Consider the following 27,536-nt stretch of genomic DNA (forward strand, 5'->3'; position numbering starts at 1 on the left):
ACTCCTTTGCCTCAAATCTGTTTTTCTAAGGGTCCATTAATATTTTTTATTCTGAGAGAGAGAGAGAGAGAGAGTGAGAGAGAGTGTGTGTGTGTGTGACAGGGAGACGACAAGCATCAACCCTTAGCTGTTCATTGATTGCTCCTCATATCTGTGTTGACGGGGAGTTCCAGCTGAGCCAGTGACCTTGGGTTTCAAGTCAGTGACCTTTGGGCTCAAGCCAGTGACCACGGGGTTTAGAACCTGGGACCTGAGCATTCCAGGTTGACACTCTATCCACTGTGCCAGCATGGACGGGTCAGGCTCATTCATCTTTCTTAAAAATCTTTTCCTTTGCCCTAAGAGTCCTACCCACCTTCCCCAATTAAGATGATATTTCGTCCTGAGTTCTGAGCTACCTCAGGAATCCCTCATTTTCCCTGAGTAGCTCCCATCTGTACAGAGGTACACATGTTAATAAACATTTCTCTTAGTAACCTGTCTTTTATCACAGGGGTCTCAGCCAAGACTCAGGTCCCAGAGAGAAGTACTTTTCCTCCCATTATAGGTGAAGGAGAGTGCTGAACCTCTTCCTTCTGCGTAGGACTCTCGCAGGTACTCTTGGTGATTTCTGAGTCAGTTTCTATTGTTTCCTTTTTTTCTTGATTACGGGTCACTTTACGTTGCTTTTTAGCATGTCCAGACATTGTTTGATGGGTGCTCGAACCTTGCGGTTTTGTGCGGAATAAAGTGTCTGTAGCCTTCCTGTCAGGCTCAGGGAACCCTAAGTCAATGCGTGAAGCACAGGTGTCCATGGAGGCTCCGCCTCTGTTAAGTCCTCACACTGACACCTAGTTCCTAAAAGGTCTCTGCCTTCCTCCTGTGCCCAAGCCCCTTTGCTACTGGGAATGCAGCCTCATCTCAGCCTGCTTGGTTGGGACAGTTAAGTCCTTCTCAGTCACCTTCCACCAGGGGTTAAAGCCAGACCCCTGTGCCCACAGCTCTGCGGATAGGCTCTCCTTCCTGTGTCAATCACCTGCATCCAGGGTGCTACTGCCCCGCCCAAGTCTAGGCAAACATTGCCTGTGCTCCTGATGACGCACAGCACCCAAACATGGGCCCTTTCTGGGCAGTGGCTCTCGTCTGACTCACTATTATTTTGTAATTTTTCACTTCAGGGCCCAGTTTTAAAATAGAATTAAAAACATAGGTCCTAGCTTTGCACAGTGGCAGTCTCGTAGCCAAGGAGGCTTATCCGAGGCGTGATTATTGCTCATTGAAAACTTTTCCCAATACCCCGCTCTGACGACTTGAAAAACATAGGTCCTTGCTATTCTTTTAGGCAATTAGAAGGGTGGAATCATTATATCAGTACGTTGTTCCTCACTGCATAAGTAGAGTTATATTTCTCATGAGAGGGAATCTCAACTTTGCATCCACAGAGAGACATTTAAGGTGTTTTGCCAACACAGAGACACAAAGTTATTCCATGTCCATTCGGTCGCAGGATGGAATGGCTCCCAAGTGCTGTCCCTGCCTGTGACCCTGCCTTTGCCCCTCCCCATGGCCCTACCACCTGCTCCTTGGGGTGAAGTGCCCCTAAATTTCAATTCCTTTTCCTCACACCCCACAGCACCCCTGCCTCCACCCATTCTCCAGGCCCTCTATCCTTTCCCATCTCCTTTCCTCATTTCATCATCATTCCTTCTTAGAGACTCAAGGTTTCCGTTTCCAGGAGCCCTCCATCTTAATGAAGGGGCTGAAGACATTCTTAGCTGTCCTGTCCTCAATGGCGTATTTTCTACTAGTTCCCATCCCAGCGGTGGAGGACTCGGTGGAGGGATTCAGAAGAACAGACCGACAAGTACAAAGCAGTCACGGGCTGTAAAGTACAGCATAGGAAACATAGTCAGCATATCGTACTAACTGTGCTCCAGGTGGGTTATGATATATCTGGGGGGGCACTCTGAGAGATATCTAATTGTTGAACCACTATGCTATACACCTAACACTAATACAAAATAGTACTGAATGTAAATGGTAATTTAAAAAGGTAAGGGCCATGACCAGTTGGCCCAGTGGTAGAGCGTTGGCCTGGCGGGTAGATGTCCCAGGTTTGGTTCCCTGTCAGGGCACACAGGAGAAGCACCCATCTGCTTCTCCACCCCTCTCCATTCTCTCTCTCTCTCTCTCTCTTTCTCTTCCCCCCCTGCAGCCATGGCTTGATTGATTCTAGCACATCAGCCCCAGGTGCTGAGTATGACTCTGTGGAGCCTCTGCCTCAGGCGCTAAAAGTAGCTCAGTTGCGAACATGGCCCCAGATAGGCAGAGCATCGGCCCTAGGTGGGGTTATCAGGTGGATCCTGGTGGGGGTGCATGCAGGAGTCTTTCTATCTCCCCTCCTCTCACTTGGATAAAGAAGAAAAAATAAAAATAAAAAGTAAAACAATAACAAAACAATTACAACGAATGGCAGTGTTACGCAAAATAAAGTGAAGATTTTAAAAAATAAGAAGAAAAAAAAGTTTGCAGACTCCTGCCTGCATGTAGGACCTTTATGTGCTGCTGCCTTTCCAGTAGGTGGAAAATGTGGGAGCACAGAGTGCCCCTCCTTTCCATCTGTAGTGGAATAACCCATTGCATGGCCTTGGGTGGGAACACAGCCAACAAGAAAAGTATGTTTTGCCAAGAGAATTGTTTTGTGACTTGAAGGCGGGTCACTGAAACAGGTCTATGGGACTGAAGGCAGTTGCTGGGCTTTTTTCTCAGTAAAACATTTTCATAAGATTTCTGTTCCTTTCAAGATTATCCCTTGAGATAAAGAGAGGAATATTGTGAGAACCATAGAAGCAATAGCAATTAATGCCTTTTGATATTATATTGTTATTAAGCTATCATGCAGGTGTACTCCATGTATCTTTAAGTAAAAGTTATGCTTGATGTTATGCCAATTTCTCAGTAAACAAGCTTTTTGAAGTCTTGTGAATAGAAATAGGACACAGTGTGAACTCGGGGCCATTTGCCTGAGCGAGTGGTGGTCCTTTGCTAGTCCATGATGATTTCGTCTGCTGATCTCTCTCTCTGTGCCCCCGACATACAACAACATTTGGTGCCTACCGTGGGGCCTTAAGAAGAGATTAGGAACAGGCAGAATCCCAAAAGGGTAAGTTGGACGCGCTGTGTACGTGAAACTTTCAGGAAAAGTAGCAAAGTCATGGGAAATTCCCATTCATTATTAGATAATTATGTACAAGTTTTAAAATCCCTTTTAAAAGGGTCTAGGATTCAGATAAAAGACAAGGTTTTGTTACGTCTTTTAAATACTATTCAGAAACATGGTTACTGGTATACTCCTGAACATGATAATCAATTGAATTTGAATGTTTGGCAACAAGTAGGAAAATCTTTACCCCGTGCTCATCAGCACGGAGATCCACTTGATGCTGAAATGTGGGCTGCTTATAATCTTATTGCTACAGCCCTTGGCCCTTTGCTATGAGATGGGGATTCTGTTAAAGACTTGAGTGAGGTTATTTATAATGAGCCTGAAGAATTTGATTCAGCACAGAATGAACAGAATAATGACTTGGACAATACTGTCTCTGCTTCTGAAGTTACTGAAAATGTTAATGAAATTCAGCCATCCACAGGCTTTCATCCCTCTTTCTTAAAAAGTGAGGGAGCCCCTATGGATGATGTTGCCTGTCCAAAACATTTATTAAATAAATTACAATTTACACTGGAACAACAGGAGATTGGAAATCAGTATATTGCTTATCCTGTTCAAAAGCAAGATATATGTAAGCCTACAGCTCCTCCAATTCAAGGTAAAAAATTAATTGGTACTGGCAGGGGAAGGATTTTTCAATTCCCTGAAATCTCTGAAATGCAACAGGGGCTTATGCATCATGATGATTTAGAATCTAATTCTAGTAATTTTTCTGCATCTATTTTTCCAGTTATTCGACAGCCTTTTCCTCTCAATGCTCCAGGTCCTGGGGGAGGGCATAATATCCAATTTGACCAAATTGAATTTACTTTCTTAAAGCTAGTCAATCTGTTGCTATGTATGGACCTCAGTCCTCATATGTTCAAGGTCTTATCTCTTCCTATTGTAATGATCATTTAGTGATTCCTTTGGATTGGGATTTACTTGCTAGTATGGTTTTGGAACCAAGACAATATTTACAATTCAAATCTTGATGGAGAGAGGAGGCTCTTGGAATATCTTGCATGAATGCCAAAAATAATCCCCAGGGAGCTACTTTTAAAATACTCATCGGAGTTGGCACTTACGCAACTGTGGGACAACAAACTGGTTATACTGATGCTGTTATAGCTCAGATTAGATCGCTTGTCTTAAAGCATAAATGCAAATCACTAGAGTTAGAGACAAGGGAAAAAACCTTGCAGCTTTATATCAGTTGATACAAACTCAATTAGAAATAAGACATATAGAAGAATCATGAAGTCCTTAGAATTCTCTAGTCTTTGTAATAATAAAATAAATAAATACTGATTTTCTTTGGTGTTTTAGCTACAATCCTCTGAGCTATCATTTTGCTTCTTTCTTATTCTTTGCCTGGAAACTGAGGTGGTGGACATGTGTTGGATCTGACTATAGAAAATATCCCAGCAGCTGCCAAGAGAATTTTCTTGAGGAGATTTTGTTTAGTCTCATCCATCGTCAGTCCCTCTGTCAGAAAATGCCCTGATTAAAATCAGGCAGGCATCTTTCTAGTCTGACTGTGCTCTGAATCCCGGGTTTCTCTTTGGTTTGTCTGGTCTGGTTTGTCTGACTCTAATTTCTGTTTAGTTTTTGTTTGATGTTGTCTAAAATGTGATTTTAAAGGCCTGAATTGAGTGTTTATATACAAAGATAAAAAATGCTGGCTTTTATATTGAAAAAATAGTTTCATCCATATATTTTTTGCTTTAAAATGAGAAATTATAAGGAGCACTCATTTAAATTTAAATTGAATAGAATATGGATCCTTAAGACTTGCTAATTTGGTTAATACATTGTAAGGTATATTCAAAGTTTGAAATCAAATAAAAATTTAAGTATTAGGATTAATTAAAGGTATATGTTATACTTGTGTTTCTGTGTTGAAAAATGTCTTGTTTGTGTGTAAAATATGCTCAAATTTGTAAAACTAAGGAATTAAGTAAAATTAAGTCATTTTAAGAATTTATCTCAAGCTGCTTCAGACAGTTGGCTGATTGTGAGGCAACATCCTAAAAAAGAAGCACTGAGGAAAGCGGGAATTTAGTTCCTCTGATGCCCTATAACAGACTTAACAATACAAAAGACTTTTAGATATAGAAGCTGATGCATCTCTTATTACTAAGCATCAGTTTCCTTTTTAGCCCACTTAGGCAGTGGTCACTAAGCACATGGCTTAGGGAAAGTCCTTAACAAAGCTTTAAGATTTTTTTACAATAGGAAAATAACAAAGGTCATTTGGTCTCTGATAAAGAAAAACATTTATCTTATAAATAAGTAAAAGAGCCACTTTTTAAATTACAGTCTAAACTTTCTGACAAGAAGTTTTTTATATTCACTATGACCAAATTTCTGTCAAAGTTCTTAAAGAGTTAAAAACGGCTTGCTCCCAGTATAGAACTAACTGTCTTTCTATGCAGGAACTGCTATCCTCCTTCATGGACTCTGAATGTTTTATTTCAAAAGATTTAGAAATGTTAGCTCCGAATGTTCTTTCAAAAGCAAAAGAGTTACAATTTATGACTTAGCAGGAGAATCAGGCTTGTATTCAAGCTAATCAAAATGCTAATGTTAACCCTCTTATTAATATTACACAAGATAAACTTTTTATATTGACAGTTTGTTAATTTACAACAGCAATGTAGGCAAAATGTAGGGGTGAGGATTTGCTCTTATCTCCACAGATATGGGACTAGTAGATACCTTCCAGAAAATTGAAGCCTCGGCATAAGTCGGAAATAGAAAAAAGGGAGATTTGACAATTAAATAAACTTACCCAAGAGGCAAAATTTTTTTAAATTAAGACTAAGACTTCAAAAAACATCTTTGACTCTGTTTCTAGCAATACTAGCTGTTGTGTCTATAAAGCATAACTAACTATTCTCACTAAGTTTATATTACTTAAATAAGCAATGTTGAATAGCTTGACACTGTATCAACATTATGTAAATCAATCTTTAGAAAAAATTCATTAGAAATATCCTCAATCTTTAATAATCCATTATATAAATGACATATTAATAGCTTGTAAAAATAATGCTAAACTTTCAGTCATCCTTAAAAATGCTTCTGAAACCTTAAATCAGTAGTTGAAGACAAAATTCAAACATCCTGTCCTATTAACATTGTTACTGATTCACAATATGTAGAACATACAATTAAATTTATAGAAACTGTTTATATTTCAAATAATAGTTCTAGATTGCACAAATTGTTTCAAGAGTTACAACTTTTATTGTAGGAATGAAATTAGTCTGTCTATATAACTCACATTCATTCTCATACAGCTTTACCAGGACCTGTCTACTACAAATAATACAATTAATCAATTACTCATTAAATAAATAGAAATAGCTACTAAATTTCATACAGAGACTCATACAAATAGAAAAGGTTTAACGCAGAAATTTAGAGTAACTAGGCAAAAAGCTCGGAATAATGTTGAAAACTCTCCTCAGTATAGTATTATAAATGCTCCTCCATTATCGAGAGGAATGAATCCTAGAGGACAACATAGTAATAACCTGTAGCAAATAGATATTACTCATATTTCTTCTTTTATAAAACTATCCTATGTATACTGTTCTATTAATATTTAATAATCCTTTCAATAGGTCACACCTTTGCCTAGAGAAAAGGTTGAATGTGTCATTCAACATCTTATTGAAGCTTTTAATGTTATAGGCATTCCTAAAGCAATTAAAACTGACAATAGTCTGACCTATACTTCTGCTAAATTTTAACAATTCTTAGCATTTTAGAATATTAAACATACTACTAGAATTCAATATAATCAACAAGAACAAGCGATTATTGAACTCAGTAATTGCACTCTGAAAAATATGTTACTTAAACAAAAAAGGAGAGAGAAGAAAGATTATCCCCTAGGATTATGTTACACAAAGCTTTATTTACTTTAAATTTCTTAAATACAGGAGAAAATAATTTGACGGCTGCAGACAGACATTGGATAAAAAATAACAGTTCTAAGATTAATCAACCCATACATTATAAAAGTGAGTTGAATCAATAGGTACCTAGTGTAGTGCAACATTGGGGAAGAGGGTTTGCTTGTGTCATTGTAGAATCCGGTGAAGTCCTTTGGAGTCCTGCTCACAGAATTAAACTAACAACATAAATAAGAACAATAGATTCTTTCCATATCTTCCGATTGCTTAGATGGAAGAAATGAATTTCAAAGAAGAATCTTAAAGGTGCTGCTGTTTGGTATTGAAAAGGCTAAAATACCAAGTTGGGGTCAACTTAAAAAACTGACCTTTAATGGTAAAAAAAACATGCTACAAACTACTAAAAAAGAAAAAAATGCTACTAACCCGTTTTAAGCAATAATTGCTTTGGTAACAGTCCAGTAAGTAGAGCTGAAAATTTTAGTTATTAGGCACATGTCCCTAATCCTCCATTAAGTAGAGCTATTCATTGGGAAAATAGTGCCTTTCCTATTTTTGTTAATAACTCTAATTAGCTTCCAGGACCTTTTAATGATAGAGGTCCCTTAGCACCTTCGGAAGAAGGCATGAAATTAGAAAATTATACAACAGGAGTTGAGGGATTATCTATATGTATAGGACATGAGCCACATTGTTTAAACATAGAAGCTCAAGCTTAGCTCTCTATTGTCAAAGATAACAATAAAGGAGATGAAAAAAAAAAAACGTTTGTTACAAGGATATAGATTTAAAAGTAATACATCTGTACATAAAACGTCATGGATTAAAGCCCTCATACCTCTGCCTAAGTTAATGCAGGGTGCTGATTTAAGTTGGCATAAGAACAATGGTTTAATTACAGCTGGTGGTCAAAGTAATCATACTATCATATAGCATAGAGGATGGATGTCACCTCAAGCTCCTTATATGAAATTTGGTCCTATACAATATCATTTGTGGAAAGTAGCCATGGCACTTAAACATATGTCAGTATGGAAAGGAAAAATCTGGAGAAATTATCCTTCTAATCAAATTATGTTAATCTTTAAGAAGAATGAAACACATTTCATATCTGCTTGTTAGATTGCCTTATATGTTTATTATAGGTGAAACCAAATAGACAGCTGAAAATTATTCAATAACTTGCAATAAGTGTGCTTTTTATACATGTATTAACTCTTCTATTTTTTTAAATGAGAATAGTCAAAGTCTTTACATTTTAAGAGCCAAACAGGAGTCTGGATCCCAGTACAGATGCATTGGATGTCGCAGGGTTCCCCTTCCATGATGCTGTTACAACAACTCATTAAGTCCTTGAAGCAAACCAAGAGACTAGTTAGACTGATCATCACCATCATTACAGGACTAATAGCTGTAACCACCGTGGCTGATGTATCTAGAGTTGCATTACATCAAAGCATATAGACTGTGGACTTTGTAAAAAATGGCATGAAGATTCTGAACTGTGGACTTCTCAATAATATATAGATAGTAACATTAATACTAAAGTTAATGATTTAGAACAGACTATGTGTTAAGAGATCAAATTGTTAGCCTGCAAAGACAAATTAAGCTAACATGTGATTAGAATGTAACTAGTTTTTGTGTTACCCCTATTTCTTAAAAATCGTACTTATTTCCATTAGGAAAATGTTAAAAAGCATTTGTTAAATCAGGATAATGTAACTAAAGAAATAATTAAATTACAAAGACATATGCATGAAGCTTTTCAAAGAAAATTAGAAATTCTAACATGTCAACCTATATTGAAGGGACTAAGGGATAATTTATTGCAATTAAATCCTATTGAATATATTAAAGGATTTTGGAAATCCACTGTAGAACTTTTTATAATAGTATTAATTCTATGTTTTCTTTTTTTTTTTTGTATTTTTCTGAAGCTGGAAACGGGGAGAGACAGTCAGACAGACTCTCGCATGCGCCCGACAGGGATCCACCCGGCACGCCCACCAGGGGCGACGCTCTGCCCACCAGGGGGCGATGCTCTGCCCCTCCGGGGCGTCGCTCTGCAGTGACCAGAGCCACTCTAGCGCCTGGGGCAGAGGCCAAGGAGCCATCCCAGTGCCTGGGCCATCTTTGCTCCAATGGAACCTTGGCTGCGGGAGGGGAAGAGAGAGATAGAGAGGAAGGAGGGGGCGGGGGTGGAGAAGCAAATGGGTGCTTCTCCTATGTGCCCTGGCCGGGAATCGAACCCGGGTCCCCCACACGCCAGGCCGACGCTCTACCGCTGAGCCAACCGGCCAGGGCTATGTTTTCTTTTATATGTAGTCTGTCGACGAATCAAAGCAAGAGAAATAAGGGATGAACGACAGAAGGCTGTGTTTTCTGTGGTGCTTCATAACATTTAACATAAACAAAAAGGGGGAAATGTAGTGGAAGGATCCATTGCATGGCCTTGGATGGAAACACAGCCAACAAGAAAAGAATGTTTTGCCAAGAGAATTGTTTTGTGATTTGAAGGCGGGTCACTGAAACAGGTCTATGGGACTGAAGGCAGTTGCTGGGCTTTTTTCTCAGTAAAACATTCTCATAAGATTTCTGTTCCTTTCAAGGTTATCCCTTGAGATAAAGAGAGGAGTGTTGTGGGAACTATAGAAGCAATAGCAATTAATGCCTTTTGATATTATATTGTTATTAAGCTATCATGCAGGTGTACTCCATGTATCTTTAAGTAAAAGTTATGCTTGATGTTATGCCAATTTCTCAGTAAACAAGCTTTTTGAAGTCTTGTGAATAAAAATAGGACACTGCATGAACTCGGAGCCATTTGCCTGAGCGAGCAGTGGTCCTTTGCTAGTCCACGATGATTTCGTCTGCTGATCTCTCTCTCTGCGCCCCCGACATATAACAACACCATCCTTCCCGGTGGCATTCTTTGAGAAGGAAGGAAGGAAGGAAGGAAGGAAGGAAGGAAGGAAGGAAGGAAGGAAGGAAGGAAGGAAGGAAGGAAAAAAAGCCTGACCAGGTGGTGGCTCAGTGGATAGAGCCTAGGACTGCGATGTGGAGGACAGAAGTTCAATATCCTGAGCTTGGGAGTTTGAGTGCAGAATTATCTGGTTTGAGCAAGGCTCACCAGCTTGGACCCAAGGTCACTAGCTTGAGCAAGGGATCACTTGCTCTGCTGTAGCCCTGTTAAGGCACATATGAGAAAGCAATCAATGAACAACTAAGGTGTTTCAACGAACAATTGATGCTTCTCATCTCTCTCCTTCCTGTCTATTCCTATCTGTCCCTTTCTCTATCTCTGTCACACACATACAAAAAATAAAATTAAAATTAAAAAAGAATTTGGGTTTAAAAAATAAAGTGTTTCCTGTCCCTCCCGCTCTAGGTTCTGTGGGCCACGTGCAGAGGCTTTCTGGAGAGTGTCCTGAAGCCAGGCGGTGGCGGGGAGGGGGTACGTGCCACGGTGGAGGAATTAGGGTCGCTTCAAAAAGGTAAGGAGTTGGAAGAACTGGTGTTCTTAGAGCACCATAGAATTGGGTAATCATCAGTCTGAGCGGCGGTGAGAAGTGACTCATTGGATCTTAGTGTCTGTGAGCGGAGCCTAGATGGAGCTCCAGGACCGGCGATCAGCTGGCCGAGAGCGCGAAGTTCAAGGGTGGAGGCAGTGGAGGTGAGGAGGGGGTTCGCCTGGGAAAGTCGTGCGAGCACAGTAGGGTCCTGGAGCTGTCCTTGGGTGGCTACCCTGAGGGAATGACCCCGCCCTCCTGTCCACGCCCCTCCTGCCACGGGCTCCACTTCTCAAGAAGCTTCTAGTGCCGCGAGGTGCGGGGTGGAGGCGCCCTCCCGCCCACGTCAGTCCCTGTCCTGGCCTGGAAGGGCTCCACCAGCGAGGCAGCCGCGGCGGCCCCAGAGATGAGAGAGGAGGGGACAGCGATGCCGCCGCGCCACCACCGGGACGGTCCGGAACTCTACCCAGGGCATCGCCTTCTCCTCCCCGATCCGCTTCCTCCCCGCCCTCCACTTCTCTCCCGCCGATCGCCGTCACTCTCCTCCCCGCCCCCCCCCTTCACCAGCTATTTTCCCTCCGATAGCCGACCCCCCCCCCCCCCCCCCCCGGCTTCTCTCCCTCCGGTTCCCGTATTGATATCCGTACCTTTCTCGGAGGTCCCAGCCCCGACCTTACCGCGGGGCGCAGCCCTGACACAGGACGGCAGCAGAAGCAGGAGCAGGAGCAGGAAGACCCCGCTGCACTTGGTGGGCGCAGTCATCCTGATCCGGGACAGAAACCCAAGTGAAAGGCCGGGCGCGAACAGTTTGCACGCACGCAGGAGGAATGCCCGCCCGGCGTATGCACAGAATATTTATAAGGTAGCCCCGCCCACCTGTCCGGCCCTATGCTAGGGCGCCTTGTCCTCCTCCCCCTGCAGGTCCTCACAGGCCTCCCAGCTTCTGTCTGCCTCCTTCCTCTGCTGGTGTTCCCTGTCCCCTCACCAAGAGCTGGTTCTGCTTCAAAGCTGAACACAAATATCACCTCCCACGAAGTCTCCCTGACCCTCAGGCTGAGTTACTTTCCCCTGTGTGTGCTAACACTCCAGTCCACAGTAAGACTATTGGACTTGGTGACTGCTGTTTGTGTATTTGTTTCCACACTTCAAGTGGCCATCGGGAGCAGAATGTGTCCCTTTATCACTGTTATACTACAAGGTGTAATGCATTCTGTTCTACCATCTGTGCTAAATTGAATTCCCTGGGGAGCAGGCGATTAGCGGTGGTTCTTTTTTTTTTTTTTTTTTCTGAAGCTGGAAACGGGGAGAGACAGTCAGACAGACTCCCGCATGCGCCGGACCGGGATCCACCCAGCACGCCCACCAGGGGTGACGCTCTGCCCACCAGGGGGCGATGCTCTGCCCCTCTGGGGCGTTGCTCTGTTGCGACCAGAGCTACTCTAGCGCCTGGGGCAGAGGCCAAGGAGCCATCCCCAGCGCCCGGGCCATCTCTGCTCCAATGGAGCCTTGGCTGCGGGAGGGGAAGAGAGAAACAGAGAGGAAGGAGGGGGGGGGGGGTGAAGAAGCAAATGGGCACCTCTCCCATGTGCCCTGGGCGGGAATCGAACCCGGGTCCCCCGCACGCCAGGCCGACGCTCTACCGCTGAGCCAACCGGCCAGGGCCTTGTTTTTAGATATTTTTTACTTTTCTTTTGATTTCATCTTTGATTATTTGGTTATTCAAGAGTCTGTTGTTTCATTTTCACATATTCATAAATTTTCCAGACTTCCTTTTTTTTATTTCTAGTTTTATACCATTATTGTTTGAAAGACACTTGTTATGATTTCAATCTTCTACATTGCTAAGACTTTTTTGTGTCCTTTCACATTGTCTAATCTGGACAGTGACCTCTGTATAGTTTAGAAGACTGTGTTCTGCTTCTGTTGAATGGAATATTCTATAAATGTTTGTTAGTTCCAATTGGTCTAATGTTTAGTTCAAATTCAGTGTTTCATTTAAATTTTCTATCTGGATGGTCTACTCATTGTTGAAAGTAAAGTATTGAATTCTCCTACTATTATTGTATTGTTGTCCATTTCTCCCTTCAGATCTCTTAGTATTTTCTAAATATACTTAGGTCCTCCATTGTGGGTACATTGTAATATGTATTTTTTATTATTATATGATGCTCTTCTTTGCCTCTTGCTACTCTTTTTAGTTTATAAATTGTTGTCTGATACTAATATATTGCTACCCCTGCTTTCTTCTGGTTTCGCCCTGCATAAAACATCCTTTTCCATCCCTTCACTTCGGGCCTATGGTGTCTTTAAAGGCTAGTAGGCAGCATCTAGTTGGGTCTTTGAAAAATATTATTCATCCAGCCACTCTGTGACTTTTAAGTGGTGACATTAATCCATTTCCGTTTAGATTTATTGATATGTGAAGACCCTCAAATGCATCTTATAAATTGCTTCCTGGTTGTTTATTTGCGTGGTTTCTTTTCCTTCTGTTTCTGTCTACCTTTGTGACTTGGGACTGTCTGTGCTGGGTGCTCTGCCTCCCCCGTCCTTATCTTCAGGGCCTGGGCTCCAGGTGTGGCGCTGTGCTGACCATGACGTCTACATGAGACATTCCATGGATAAAACAGTCTTCAAGCTGATGACAACTTAACTCTGTCTACAAAAGCTTCTCCCTTTCATTCCCTTGTTTTATGTTTGATGTCCTCATTTACCTCTCTTTAGATTGTGTATTTGTCAGCATTATAGGATCCATAATTACTTTAGTTCTCTTTTCCTCTGAGTTTTATACTACAGTTACGGGGTTAGCACACCGTCTTCTTACAGATTGGAGCTCTCTGCGTCTTACTGTGCATTCACTTTCCCGGCGTGTCGTTCACTTTCATGTGTTTCCATGTTGGTCAGTAGGGTCTTTAGTTCAGTATAAAGAGTTCCTTCCAGCATTTCTGGAGAAGCAGGCCTAGTGATGAACTCCCTCAGCTTTTGTTTGTGAAGGAAATGAATTCTCCTTCATATCTGAAGAATAACTTTGTCAGATTGGGTACTTCTGGTTGGCAACATTTTCTTTGGACATTTTGAATAAGTCACTCCACTCTGTCCTGACCTTTAGGGTTTCTGCTAAGCAAACAGCTGATAACCTCATGGGGGTTCCTGTACTGGTAACAATCTTTTTTTTATGTAACTGCTTTTAAAATTCTGTCTTTATTTTTAAATTATGATAATTTTATTTCATGTGCCTTGGAGAAGGTATTTTTGCACTGAGATAACAGGATGATTTATCAACTGCATGTATTTGAACGCTCAGTTCTCTCCCCAGGTCTGGGCTGCTTCTGAGCTATTATTTCTGTAAATAAGTTTTCTACTCCTTTCTCTCTTTTTCTAGAACCCTGATTGTTTTTATATTTTTCTTTTCACAAAATTTCATATACCATGTAGGCTTTCTTCACTTTTTCTCCTTTCTTTTCTCCTTTGTTCTCCTGTAACTGAGTTATCTCAGATTTCCTGGCCCCAAACTCACTTATTCTCTCTTCTGTTGGCTCTACTCTGCTGTGGATGTGTTCTGTTGCATTTTTATTCCATCCATTGCGTTCCTCAGCTCCACAATCTGATTCTTTTTTGCAATTTCTGTCTCTGGTAAAAACCTCATTTTGATGATATATATTTTTTGTAAGATTTCATTGAATTGTTTTTCTGAGATTTCTTGTAGCTCAATGAGTTTCTTCATACAGCAATTTGAATTTATTTATTAGCTAAATCACAAATTTCTGGGCCTTTAAGCTTAGTTTATGGAGAACTATTATTTATTTTGCAATGGAATATTTCCTTGATTTGTCATTAATCGTGTAGTCTTGGAAGCTACAAAATATGCACATGATGAATTAGACACCCCCTGATTCTGTTAGGTGGTGGTGAGTATCTGTGGTTCTCTGACTCCATCGTGTACACTGCTTCACTCTTCTTCCTCCACCTTATGGCACAATTCTTACCATTTATATTTTCTCTCTTTTTATACAACTAAAAGACACTTCTGTTTTATTTTTCAAAAGGTGGATGCTATAGCTCAACTCTGTGGTTTGTCCCTTGCACATGGTCACGGCCTGTTTTCAGGGTGCCCTCTCTGTCTGCGGGGGCTCTCACACTGCCCCAAAAATGCCCATTTGGAGCCAGCTGCACAGGGTGGGGAGGTGTGGCTTCTCACTGCACTTGCTGTTGGGGTGGTGTTGCCCAGGGACCTGGAAGGGACATCCAGGGTGGGGTGCTCCCTGCTTGTGGGGAGTGCAGCCACCGGGAACACCCTCCCTTCCCTGCCTGCTTCCCGGCCTCCCCCTCCCCTCAGTCATGGACGTCCCTCCCCAGGCCCCTGGGTGTAGCTGGAGAGAAGCCGTTTCTCCAGGGCTTTCTGCTCCCCTGAGGCCCCGGGGTACTCACTCCCCTCTCTCCTCCCCTTCCGGCTCAGAGGGGTCCCTCACCCACGTAGGTCAGCAGTGTATAGTGGTGTCTTTGGTGGGAGGAAGGAGGTTACCCTCCATGGCTATGCTTGCGGCAAATCCGTACTTCTTGCTTCCGCGCAGTGGCGGAACCCTCTGGGGAGCTGGACTCGCAGTCCCCTCCAACGTGGGGATCTGCACAGCTCAGTCCGTTCCGGCTGTCCCCCTCTGCAGTTCCTCACCCCGAACAGAAGTCTATGTCCTACGTTTGCTTACAACAAACTGCTTGTTGTAACTACTCAGCTTTGCGGGAGCACGAGGCACCGTACACAGCACATGACTGCGTGAGCGAGGCCGGACCTGCCACAGGGGCCTGAGCCCCACCGTCCTAGGGCACTGGGGGTATGGGTGGGCGGAGACAGTGCTCATGTGGACTTCCCGGCATCCTGAGTGGAGAATCACGATCTAGAGCCACAGGGTCAGAAGCAAGGCCGTGCCACCTAAAGCAGGAAACTCTCACCTTTACATATGGCTCTGGCCTGACCAGCGGTGGTGCCGTGCACACAGCGTCAACCTGGGATGCTGAGGTCCCAGGATCGAAACCCCGAAGTAACCAACTTAAGTATGTGGTCATCAACATGATCCCAAGGTCGCTGGCTTCAGCAAGGGGTCACTGGCTGAGCTGGAGCCCCTTGGTCAAGGAATTTATGAAGATCAATGAAAAACTAAAGTACCACAATTACGAGTTGATGCTTCTCATCTCTCTCTCTTCCTCTTCTTCCTCTTCTTGACCCTGCTCTCTCACCATCTCACTAAATTAATAAATAAATAAGCAAATAAATAAATAAATTCAAGTGGCTTCTGCTATGGTTTCAGGTCTCAATATACTGAGTCCTTAGATCATATAATCTCAGCAGTCATAAAATAGAAGTTATTTTCCTACACTGAAATGACTAGGATCACAGGGAAGAAATTAGATACAGAAGTAGGTGGCCCAATCTTGACACCGGAAATACAGCAGCAAAACCTGAAGCTCATACCTATGGCTTCATGCAGTGTCTCTCATGGCCCCTTGAACCAGGAAATCTAGTGTATAGAAAGGGGGGAGCCGTTGCCCCTTCCTGGGGGAACCACATTATCTCACATTCACTCCCCCAGAAGCCACAGACAGGACTCTTCAACACAGGCCAGAGGCATCCTGGGAGATGATTTCCTAGGGGAATGGTCACCCACATCTGGAACACCCTATGTACCCTGAGTCTGGGGCCAGCAAACTGGATAATGGCCACATCTGGTCCCCCTGAGACCTCCTTCAGGCTTCATGTGCACCACTGCCCCCTGGGCTCCAGTATGGCGGCCTACACTGCAGGTTCTGGACTTGACAGCATTCATAATCTCATGAGCAAATTCTTTGTAATACATCTGTCTGACTATATATGTGTCTAGTATGTATCTATCCATCCACACATTGAAGTCTGTGAACAGAGATTCTAGAGTCATGATGAGGAACAGCAGATAGGCCAGTAGCTTGACCTTAAGGTAATGCAGAAGAGATTTCAGGAGGTGAAATGGACACAGAGGTGGAATCATGCACGTGCACACACATACACTCACACCGGATCTATTTCAGAAAACTTGCAAAGCTCTTTTCTCTGACTCGGTTACTTGGAAGCTCCCGCATCCCAGTGAGGGTCAGGCCTGTAATGGTGACTTTGCCCACCTCCCCCTGCAGCCTGGGCTGACCACGCTGATGAGGTGGGTGAGGGAGGAGCTGACCAAGGCCCCAGCATAGAGGGGAGAAGGGAACACGGGGACTGTCTCTGAAGATGCAACAGGATTGGTGTTAATTGTGGAGCTATTTACCTTCTTACAACAAATTCTGAAAATCATGTTTTCCTTCAATACCATTTTTTAAAAAATAAAACCTTTTGAAACAAGCATACACTGATCCAGAACTTGTGGTACTACTGTACAGAGAACTTTTCTTCCTGAGCCACATGACAGTAAGCTGTCACCTGAAGTCCCTTCATCTTTTGTGATGTCCTGTGATACCACGTACGTTAGTGTGTATCCCCTACAAACCGAGACCCTCTCCAATATCACCTCAGTACAGTGACCACAGTGGAATTCACATCAACACATTACAGCTATCAAATCCTGAGAGCCCATTCAAGTTTCAACAGTTGTTTGATAACGTCCTTTAGACTCAAAGGAAATGAAGGATTTAGGTATTCCTCATTTCCTTGATACACTGAAGATGTGGGGTATAGTTTTTTATTTGCATTTTTAGTTGCTCTGTGTAATTTTTACAAGAATGTAGAGAGATTCAGATTTAAGCGGCCAATGTAATTATGTATGTCAGTCAGTCATCCTCAAATACATATATGAAGGGTTTAAAAGTAGGGCAGTCCCTGGGTTATGAATGAGGTAGGTCTTGCAGGTTTAAAAGTATTCATGTATAATCCCAGAAAGGTAAAAAATAAATGCTATGTTAAAACAAACATCTAAGTTGCATTTAACAGGTAAATGTACCTGTTCCAACGTGCACACAAATTCAACCTGAGAACCTACAGAACCTATCTCTTCCATAACCCAGGGGCTGCCTGTATTAAATTGGGCATTTTCGTTGTTTCATTTCTGATAGTTGAGATTGTTCTTCCTCAAGTAGGGAGGGTCAGAAATCTTTAATCAACATTGAAAAATGTATTCTACTTGAGTAGGGTATTATTGTTCATTTTCTGCTGTGACACACACACTAGACTACACAACCATGTGCCTCCATGCTTTTTGGCCCATGCTTGCCAGTCTGGGACTCACACAGGAACTTCTGTATAATAGGATGTCTTCATCCATTGCTGGGAGGCAGTGACATATATAAAGGGAGTAACTCCATTATACTTCTGTTAACAAAGTAAGAGAATGCCTGATATCCCATCCCCTGCCCACCACTTCATATATAAGCTGAGGGCCCTGGCCGGTTGGCTCAGCGGTAGAGCATCGGCCTAGCGTGCAGAGGACCCGGGTTCGATTCCCGGCCAGGGCACACAGGAGAAGCGCCCATTTGCTTCTCCACCCCTCCGCCGTGCTTTCCTCTCTGCCTCTCTCTTCCCCTCCCGCAGCTAAGGCTCCATTGGAGCAAAGATGGCCCAGGCGCTGGGGATGGCTCTGTGGCCTCTGCCCCAGGCGCTAGAGTGGCTCTGGTCGCAACATGGCGACGCCCAGGATGGGCAGAGCATCGTCCCCTGGTGGGCAGAGCGTCGCCCCTGGTGGGCGTGCCGGGTGGATCCCGGTCCGGCGCATGCGGGAGTCTGACTGTCTCTCCCTGTTTCCAGCTTCAGAAAAAATGAAAAAAACAAAACAAAAAAACAAAACAAAACAAAACAAACCATATATAAGCTGAAATTTGGTCAATGTCATGGGTGTTTCAGGGTATCCCATTGTTCTTGTTATCTTGAGGATTTGGGGCACAATCTTTGCACAGGCTTATTCATCATCTGAGATTGACTCCAAGCATTTACCCAAATGTAATTATCTAATTTAGGAGAAGTAGACTTATTTATTTATGGGAGTTTGTTATATATTCTGAATACTAATCATTTGTAATAAATAGAACAACTCTGAGACAGAGAGGCATTTCTGCTTGAAGACTTACTTCTCACTGCAGGAGGTGAGCTGGGGGCTGGGATCACAGGAGAATTGCTGTGGAGGGTCAGGAATAGGGTGAAATCAGAAAGATTCTCAGCACTTAAGTCTCAGAATGTTTGTTTGCACTCACAGCGTCACCATGACATCTGAGACCAACACAAGATGCCTGTTAATTTAACAGTGACCCTTAAACTTTTTATTTCCATGAAAAATCTAGCAGAATCACTGGTACTATCTACCCTCTAGCATGGAGGAAGAGTGAAATGACATACATTCTCTACGGGGTTATAAAACACAATGCCAGACCTATAAAAATTAAAAATGGAACTGCTTTATAACCTTGCAATCCTGCCTCTGAGAATGTATTAGAAGAAACTCAAAACACTGATTTGAAAGAATACATGTACCCCAGTGTTCACTATAACAGTATTTACGATAGCCACAATTTGGAAACATCCAAGTGCCCAACAAGTATCTTAGTGGATAAAAAAAAGATGTGTTTGACACATTTGCACAATGGAATACTGCTCTGCTGTAAAAAAGAAGAAAATCTTACCTTTTGCGACAGCATGAATGAACCTGGAGACATTATGCCAAGTGAAATAAACCAGTCAGAGAAAGACAAGTACCATATGATTCACTTACATGTAGAACTGAATGAATAAAATAAGCTAGCAAAAAAATACAGACACATAGACATACACACAAAAAAACAGACTGACAGCTGTCAGAGTGGATGATAGGGGGACTGGGTGAAAAAGGTGAAAGGATTAAGGAAAAACAAACAAAAGCTCATAGAAAGAAAAAACCTTGTTATTCTCAGGAACACTGGGATCTAGGTCTTTAGCATACATAGTGTTTGGCTGAAATAAACTAAAAAAATTCTCTAGAAAACCAAAAATAAAACAAAAGTCTAAAGTAATTAAGTTTTTTAGAATATAAAGGTATTTATTTTGATATCATTATATTTACATAAGTCACTAACGAAAACATTCATAAATATAATTTTATGCTTTAAAATACACGATTGTGTCTGAGGACACGGAGAAGCCCTGATGTTCTGAGTTTGGCACCGTCATTTTCAAGAACAAGGTCACGATGCAGAGATGTACCTGATCGTCCACAAAGAAGGGAGAGTATGGAAAGTGATCTCTTTGTGGAGATTTCTTTTTTTTTTTTTTTTTTTTTTTAAGGTATTTCATTTTTAATTTGGAGGCTGGGGAGTCAAGACGTCCTGTTTCGAAGAGCTAACCCAGGGACCCGCGACCCCACCTCGGGTGCCACGGGACTCACTCATTGTCAGATGGAAGCCCTTGTGAGTTTACTGCTGACTGACCCCCATTTGGGGGTGGTCAGCCTCCGGTTCCTCCTCCTCCACGTCGGCACTGTACTCTTCAAAGGCGTCGTCATCTGCATCCGGAAGCCCCAGTAAAGGTCTGAAATACTTGAAGACTTTTTCCAAGACTTCCTGGAGCGTCTTCTTGCCGCAGGAGGAGATGTAGTCCTGTGCCAGCTGCAGGAAGGGCAGGCAGTCCTCGCTCTCACTCCACACGTGAAAATTGTCCTCGCAGCCGTTGTCCGGGCACAGCACGTAGAAGGAGACGCCGGGGTCGGCGTAGAAATCCATCCTGCGCTCGGTCTCCTCGGTAGCGATGAGCTCGAAGGGCGTGTTGGAGCACCATTTCTCCGCAACGTCAGCCAGCTGCTGGAAATCCATCCTGGCTCGCCGCGCCCGCCGCTCGCTCAGCCTCCTCTCCGCCACCCGCCTCCCGCTCCCTCCGCCCGCCCTCCGCTGCTCAGGCCCCTCCTCCCGCGCGGGCAGTGCGCCGCTCCGCGAGCTCTCGGGCAGGCGGCGGAGCCGGGCGGCGCGGGCTCCCTCCGGTCCCGGGGCTCCTCCCCGCCTTGTGGAGATTTCTTTTTTTTTTTTTTTTTCATTTTTCTGAAGCTGGAAACAGGGAGAGACAGTCAGACAGACTCCCGCATGCGCCCGACCGGGATCCACCCGGCACGCCCACCAGGGGCGACGCTCTGCCCACCAGGGGGCGATGCTCTGCCCATCCTGGGCGTCGCCATGTTGCGACCAGAGCCACTCTAGCGCCTGAGGAAGAGGCCACAGAGCCATTCCCAGCGCCCGGGCCATCTTTGCTCCAATGGAGCCTTGGCTGCGGGAGGGGAAGAGAGAGACAGAGAGGAAAGCGCGGCGGAGGGGTGGAGAAGCAAATGGGTACTTCTCCTGTGTGCCCTGGCCGGGAATCGAACCCGGGTCCTCCGCACGCTAGGCCGGAGATTTCTTACTGTCGCTACTACACTTTAAATGTGGGAATTACATCTCTTAGCACCGAAGAAAGTGCATAATGTTTTTAAAAGCACCAGAGAGGATAATCAGCAAATGCAAAAAGGACGTGAGGTGTTTGTTGCATCTACTGTCTCATCCAGGTCTGACGGTGGCCTCTGGACTTGGAAGGTTCGAGAATGAACAGCAGGTCATCCACAGGCTGCCAACCAGAAGAGAGAGGTGCTGAGATGGACCACATGGTCACGGGCTCTCAGCAGCAGCAGCAGCAGCCTGCAGAAAAGAACGCGTGTTGGACCCAGTGGCTGCAGAAATCCTGGGTCAATTCTCCTAGGGCTGCAGCACCCACCACTCCCCACCTGGAACCCTCCACTCAGTAAGTCCTGTATCCTCTGAGCCTTCCCCCCGCCCTGGGACCTGCACCTGCACCAACCTCTGTCCCCCTTCCGCATATCACAGAGCTAGTCCAAGGGCCTGTACAGAGCTGCTGGGCTCACAGCTGACGTGAGTAATGAACCAATCTGTTCCCTTCACGCAGGGCCTGATTCTCCCAGGTCTGGGAGGGCCTAACGGGCCTGGTGGGAGCTCTGATGGAGAGGGGCCTGCAGCCTGACACTGGGGAGGGTTGCAGACCAACATCCTTCTTTCCCATCTCTCAGCCTTTTACCTGGCAACACGGGAAACTCTCAGCATGATGGAGCCAGCCCTGCACCATCCATTCCTGGTCAGCCCCACATCTCTCCCGAGTCACCTCTGCTCAAGACACAGCCCCTCCGAGGCTCAGGGTCTGAGTCTGAGGAGGCTGGCTGCCAGGTGATTGCACCAGGGCTCAGCCAGGAATCCCAGGGTCCATGGAGAACTGGTCTCCTGCTAACCACGTCCTGCACAGTCCCTACTGTTCACCTGCTGCCTTACCTGCTGTCCCCAAAGCAACTTTCTCTGGGAACTCAACCCTAAAACCAGCCTTTTGAGGTGAGTTCAAGGCCTTCCACCCCTCTTACTGGGATTAGAACTTGGCCCCTCTCCTCTGAGCCCCCTGGATATTCCCCTTCCGGTGGAGACACCACAGGGAGCCACCAGGCTGCTCTCTGGAATGGGGGCACTGCCCATGCCCCGTGTGCCTGCTGTCCCCGCATCCCCCGCACTGGGCCCAAACACACTCCCCAACCAGAGAATCTGAGTCAGGACTGAAATCACTAACCCTTCAGCATCAACAGGCCTGAAGCCTGGGTGTGGGCCCTCCCATCCCCTCTGGCATTAACAGTGAGGACCCAGCACATCTCAGGGCTGAGCTTGTCCAAGTCACTTCTATAAAGTGGTATGAGGTCTCATTTCCACAAAGAGAAGAGTCAGGGAGACGATATGAGTCAGACTGGGAATTTGCCTTCCCTTTTCCTCACTCCAAGCCATCTGCCCTTCAATTTCCACTCAATTCTTACCTCCACACCTTTTAATGTATGAACGAAGCCAGGACGCCCAATATGATCATTTCAGGTGACAATCAGAGGTAAGATCTGGGTGACGAATGTCATAATCACGTTCATGGGTTGAGATGAGGCAATGGTTGGTGCAGCTGTTTTGAGGGTGTGGCTGGTGTGGCTGTGGCTATGGCCTTGGTGGGTGCAGCTGTAAAGGAAACACAAGAGTGACATCCTGTCCAGACCCCAATTCTGAGGAGACCCGTCTCCAGTCTCTGCTGCTCCAGCTACTCCTACAATGCAGACAGTTTCTACCCCTCTACATGTGACAGCCACTGTGACAGATCCTGGGGTTGGAACAGAGAGGAGATAGGCCCTGTCCCCTTGGGGCTCATACAGCTAATGTGGGAAGAAGGGTCACAACATACCCACAACAGTCCCTGCTGTGACAGAAGAAGAGGTGACACAGGAGGAAGACGGTAGAGAAATTCTCCCATGAGCTGATTGGAGGTGGTTTTTTGTTGTTGTTGTTGTTGTTTGTTTGTTTTTTGTTTTATTTGTTTACAGAGACAGAGTCAGAGAAAGGGATAGACAGACAGGAAAGGAGAGAGATGAGAAGCATCAATCATCAATTTTTTGTCGCTACACCTTAGTTGTTCATTGATTGCTTTCTCTCTTATTGACCGTGGGGCTACAGCAGACCGAGTAACCCCTTGCTCGAGCCAGTGACCTTGGGTCCAAGCTGGTGAGCTTTGCTCAAACCAGATGAGCCCGCACTCAGGCTGGCAACCTCGGGGTCTCGAACCTGGGTCTTCCACATCCCAGTCTGACACTCTATCCACTGCTCCACCGCCTGGTCAGGCAGGACTCGTGTTTGAAGCTCTGAGGTTTCTGGCTTGAGTATGGGCTTATCTGAATTGAGTGAGGGCTCACCAGCAGAGTGTGGAGTCGCTGGCTTGAGTGTGGTATCATTGATATGACCCCATGGTCGCTGGCTTGAAGCCCAGGGTTGCTGGCTCAGCTGGAGCCCCCCATTCAAGGCACATATAAGAAAGCAATAAAAAAAAACAACAACTAAGGTGCCGCAATAAAAAATTCATGCTTCTCATCTCTCTCTTCCTGCGTCTGTTCTTTTTTTTATGTTTTTTTTTTTTTTTTTTTCTTTCAGGGACAGAGAGGGAGTCAGAGAGAGGGAGTCAGAGACAGGGATAGACAGGAACAGACAGGGATGGAGAGAGATAAGAAGCATCAATCATTAGTTTTTTGTTGTGACACCTTGGTTGTTCATTGATTGCTTTCTCATATGTGCCTTGACCACAGGCCTTCAGCAGACTGAATAACCCCTTGCTCCAGCCAGCGACCTTGGGTCCAAGCTGATGAGCTTTTGCTCAAACCAGATAGGCCTGCGCTCAAGCTGGCGACCTCGGCATCTTGAAACTGGGTGCTCTGCATCCCAGTCTGACGCTCTATCCACTGCGCACCACCTGGTCAGTCCTGTCTGTCTGTTTTTATCTGTCAATCTCCCTCTCTCGCTCGCTAAAAAAAAAAAAAAAAAAAGAAAGAAAGAAAAAAGGAAAGAAAAAGAAACAGGTATGAAAACAGAATGATGCCCTCACATTTGGAGTCATCAAGAAATCCATGGTGAGTTCTCCCACATGTAGTGAGAAAGAGAGGCTGGGAGGAGAGAAGGGAACGCAGGGAGGGATGGTGGACACACTGATGGCCGCTATTTCCCAAAACCCCACCGTGAATGGATTACTTTCTCAAACCACACACAACACTGAGACACACAGACACAGTGTCAATGTCATTTCCAGAGACCTATGACTTCAGCCCCTCAGCACAGTTACCTTTTGTGTCCAACGTTTCATTCTGGGGTCCCAAAACTCTAAGAACGTTCACACAGCCTCCAGCTGCACTCGTAACAAAAAGATGTGTCAAATATGTGTTATTTTCCAATATTTCTTTTAACTTTCTGCCTTCATCATTAAAATCTTTGATATTTCTGGTCATTGCATTAAACTAAAGAGACTTTTTTCCTTCGATAACAAATATCCAGAATGCGCTGTTTCCATTGGCTTCCTTCTCACACCGCATCTCGCCCTGTAGGGAGTGAACACCTGTCCCCACAGTCATGGGGAAAAGGTCAGTCTCAGGTTGTGACAGGTCCCCCACCCCCGGATCCAGCTCTCTGCTCCCCTCCCCTCCTGTGTCCTGATCTTGCTCTGTCCTCTGTGTCCCGCCCTGGCTCCTGGGCCCCTGGGGTGGGACCACTTTCCAATATTTACACACACACAGCTCCCTAACCCTACAGCACTGCTCACACCAGGTTTGGGTCTGGAAACTTACCGATGGTTTTACTCTCAAGCAGTGTCTTTACAAGCTCTTCCATCGGGTCATTCACGGTTTCTATCATGCTCTCCAAGGCCTCACTGGCAGAAACGTACACGTCCCCAAAAATGTCCCCTCTGTCCCCCAGGCAGGACCCAGCGTCAGTCAGTCCAGCAGCAGTCCAGGGATGTCCAGGCCGGCTGGGGAGAAAGAGGTCTTGCTGCCAGAGGAGTCAGGACCTAGCTCAGTGCATTGTGCCGAGATGGTACGTGGGGGCCACCCCCGAGGAAAATGGATGATGAGGGGCAGGTGGGAAGGGAACCCATTGTCGGACAAGGAGAATGGACAAGTATCGGTCAGGGGACCCAGCACGGCTCTGGGACAGAATGCTTGCAGGCTGCTAGCATGGGCCTTGCGAGTTGGGGAGAAAAGAGGGCTACACTGCATGGAATACAATTATTAGGAGCTTCCAAGACAGAGAGTAGAGAGAGGGATTAGAATACTCAGAGAAATACACATGTCAGAATCGGTAGGACTATGGCCATCCCACCCTGAACGCACCCGATCTCGTCTGATCTCAGAAGCTAAGCAGGGCTAGTACTTGGACGGGAGAATGGATAGAGTATGAAATGTCAGAACAACCAGGAAATGCTCACCAACTGTGCTCAAGGGAAGGCCTGAGGACTCTTTGCTTACTGAACTCATATAAAGAACTCATGGTGATGATGGGGTTCAAGGCTGGTCACCCTAATTGTGCCACTCTGGCATATTGATTATTTTAAATTAGTTACCTAAGAAACAACTGGAGCAAGAAGGACATACTGATCCTCTTGTGTCCCATTGAAAGCAGGAGATAAATCTCTCGTGTGACATATACCTTCCCTGTACTAGGAGTTAGAGAGACGTCCTTTGCACCAGAGAAAGGGAATTGAAGCACAAGAAGGCTGTATAAACAAACCTTCTTACTTCATTTCTAATTGACTACTGCAACCCAAACACCTCTTTCAATTCTTCACAAATTTATGATATCTTTGTTTAAAAGATATAAAGTCTGTTTACTTTGGTCACTTCAGAGAGTCTCATACTTTAATGACCTCCTCTATGTACCACATTTAATTGGTTTTCACCCATTATTGTGTCTCATTTCAATTTAACTGTTAGACCAGCCAGAAGAACCCAGAAGAGTAGAAATAAAATTGTTCTTTCCCAACACTGAGGACAACATCACTGTCCTGTACCTCAGTGCTGGCTGTCTCTGATGGCAGGGATTGGCAGGTGGGGAGGGTATTCCAGAAATAGGCTCCCAGTATGATGGAGATGAAAAATCCTAAAATAATACATTTGAGATATAGGCGTTCAACTGTTACAAGCAGTTGAAATGATGAGGAAGGTTGAAATGCCAGCTAAGAGCCTGGCCCACAGAGGACTACCCCTTTGGCTCATAGAATACAGTGATCCTAGAGGCAATATGGATGGACAGCCAACCCAGAGAACACTGGATTTAAGTAATAAAGTCAGTCTAAACACAAAGACGGGTGATTAGCAGGAGAAAAGCAGTGTACCACTAAAGAGGCCTGATACTTTGCTGAGTTTCCGGGACGGAATCACTTTTCAGAACTGGACCCCATTCATAGAAGGAGAGGCCAGGATCCAATGAGGAGGGACCCTTCAAGTTGACAACAAGTGCAATGATTCCTTCTGGCCTTCTCCAAAGCACCATGTGGTCACTGACTTGGGTAAGGGTACACTGGGAAACAGGAGCTGCCCGGACATTCATATTGGACTTAGTGTGGGAGTAGGTATCATCCCCAGAGATTGGATATATCATCAGAGGCCCTGTTACTGAAGAGGTGCTTGGGGTGGGGCCCAGGTAATGAGCAGATACCTGTCCCAGCTCCTGCTCATTGTGGTGTCATTTAGTTTAGCAACCCACACAGCGGTCATTTCACATTCCCCAGATTTGTAACAAAAAAAGAAATCATCGTAGTGAGTGAATTACTCGTAGGTTGAGGGCTACACAGTAGGGAAATGCAAGTACAACCTTCTAAAACTCTCATTTTTTCCTCCAAATTTATTGTTAAAACAGTATCTTATTCTGAATAAAATGACAGAGAAGAGTACCAGTCTTAAAGGCTCTGTAAGATTTCAGGGGTATGATCATTTCCTACCTCTATTTAATTGCCAGCCTGTTCCACACATTTGCTAGAAATGGTACCCATTAAATACTTCAGGCTTTGCAGATGGTAGATCTCAGTTGCCACCACTCAGCACTGCTACTGTAGCAGGAAAGGCGGTAGAGACAATACGTGAGTGGATGAATGAGGCTGAATCTTGTTCTAGAGACACAGACCCATAATAATAGAGCTATAATAAGAGATACCTGTGGTAGGACAAGGGACATTATGGCATTATTACTAGAGAATTACACCACAGACCCCCAGTCTTCAGAATCAAGGAATTGTCACTTGCAGCAGGGAAATCCACCCCATGTAAAAAGGCTGCTGGTAAAGCCCTAGAGCAGGGGTCCCCAAACTTTTTACACAGGGGGCCAGTTCACTTTCCCTCAGACCGTTGGAGGGCCGGACTATAAAAAAAACTATGAACAAATCCCTATGCACACTACACATATCTTATTTTAAAGTGAAAAAACAAAATGGGAACAAATACAATATTTAAAATGAGAACAAGTAAATTTAAATCAACAAACTGACCAGTATTTCAATGGGAACTATGCTCCTCTCACTGACCACTAATGAAAGAGGTGCCCCTTCCGGGTGTGCGGAGGGGGGCCGGATAAATG

The 27,536-nt window shown here is 44.6% G+C and overlaps 3 protein-coding genes and 1 pseudogene across 3 annotated transcripts in view; 1 reads left to right on the plus strand and 3 right to left on the minus strand.

Moving 5' to 3' along the window:
- LOC136316067 (uncharacterized) overlaps positions 1 to 11,446 on the minus strand; it is a 66,553-nt gene extending 55,107 nt beyond the window's left edge. The window contains exon 1 of the mRNA XM_066247807.1: positions 11,273 to 11,446. Coding sequence (XP_066103904.1) covers positions 11,273 to 11,387 — 115 coding nt within the window. The 5' untranslated portion in view covers positions 11,388 to 11,446. The remainder of the gene's footprint in view (positions 1 to 11,272) is intronic.
- On the plus strand, positions 1,195 to 1,344 carry LOC136316569 (U4 spliceosomal RNA; annotated as a pseudogene).
- An 8,496-nt stretch (positions 11,447 to 19,942) lies between the features above and the next one.
- Positions 19,943 to 20,486, minus strand: LOC136316235 (maturin-like). Its single transcript, XM_066248162.1, has one exon. It carries the CDS (start codon positions 20,409 to 20,411, stop codon positions 20,016 to 20,018), a length of 396 nt encoding a protein of 131 aa, XP_066104259.1. The 5' UTR covers positions 20,412 to 20,486; the 3' UTR covers positions 19,943 to 20,015.
- A 538-nt stretch (positions 20,487 to 21,024) lies between these two features.
- Positions 21,025 to 27,536, minus strand: part of ULBP3 (UL16 binding protein 3) — a 127,459-nt gene continuing 120,947 nt past the window's right edge. Inside the window, exon 5 of the mRNA XM_066247895.1 lies at positions 21,025 to 21,260. Coding sequence (XP_066103992.1) covers positions 21,241 to 21,260 — 20 coding nt within the window. The 3' untranslated portion in view covers positions 21,025 to 21,240. The remainder of the gene's footprint in view (positions 21,261 to 27,536) is intronic.

Source organism: Saccopteryx bilineata, chromosome 12, assembly GCF_036850765.1.
Source record: "Saccopteryx bilineata isolate mSacBil1 chromosome 12, mSacBil1_pri_phased_curated, whole genome shotgun sequence".
Classification (NCBI taxonomy): Eukaryota; Metazoa; Chordata; class Mammalia; order Chiroptera; family Emballonuridae; genus Saccopteryx; species Saccopteryx bilineata.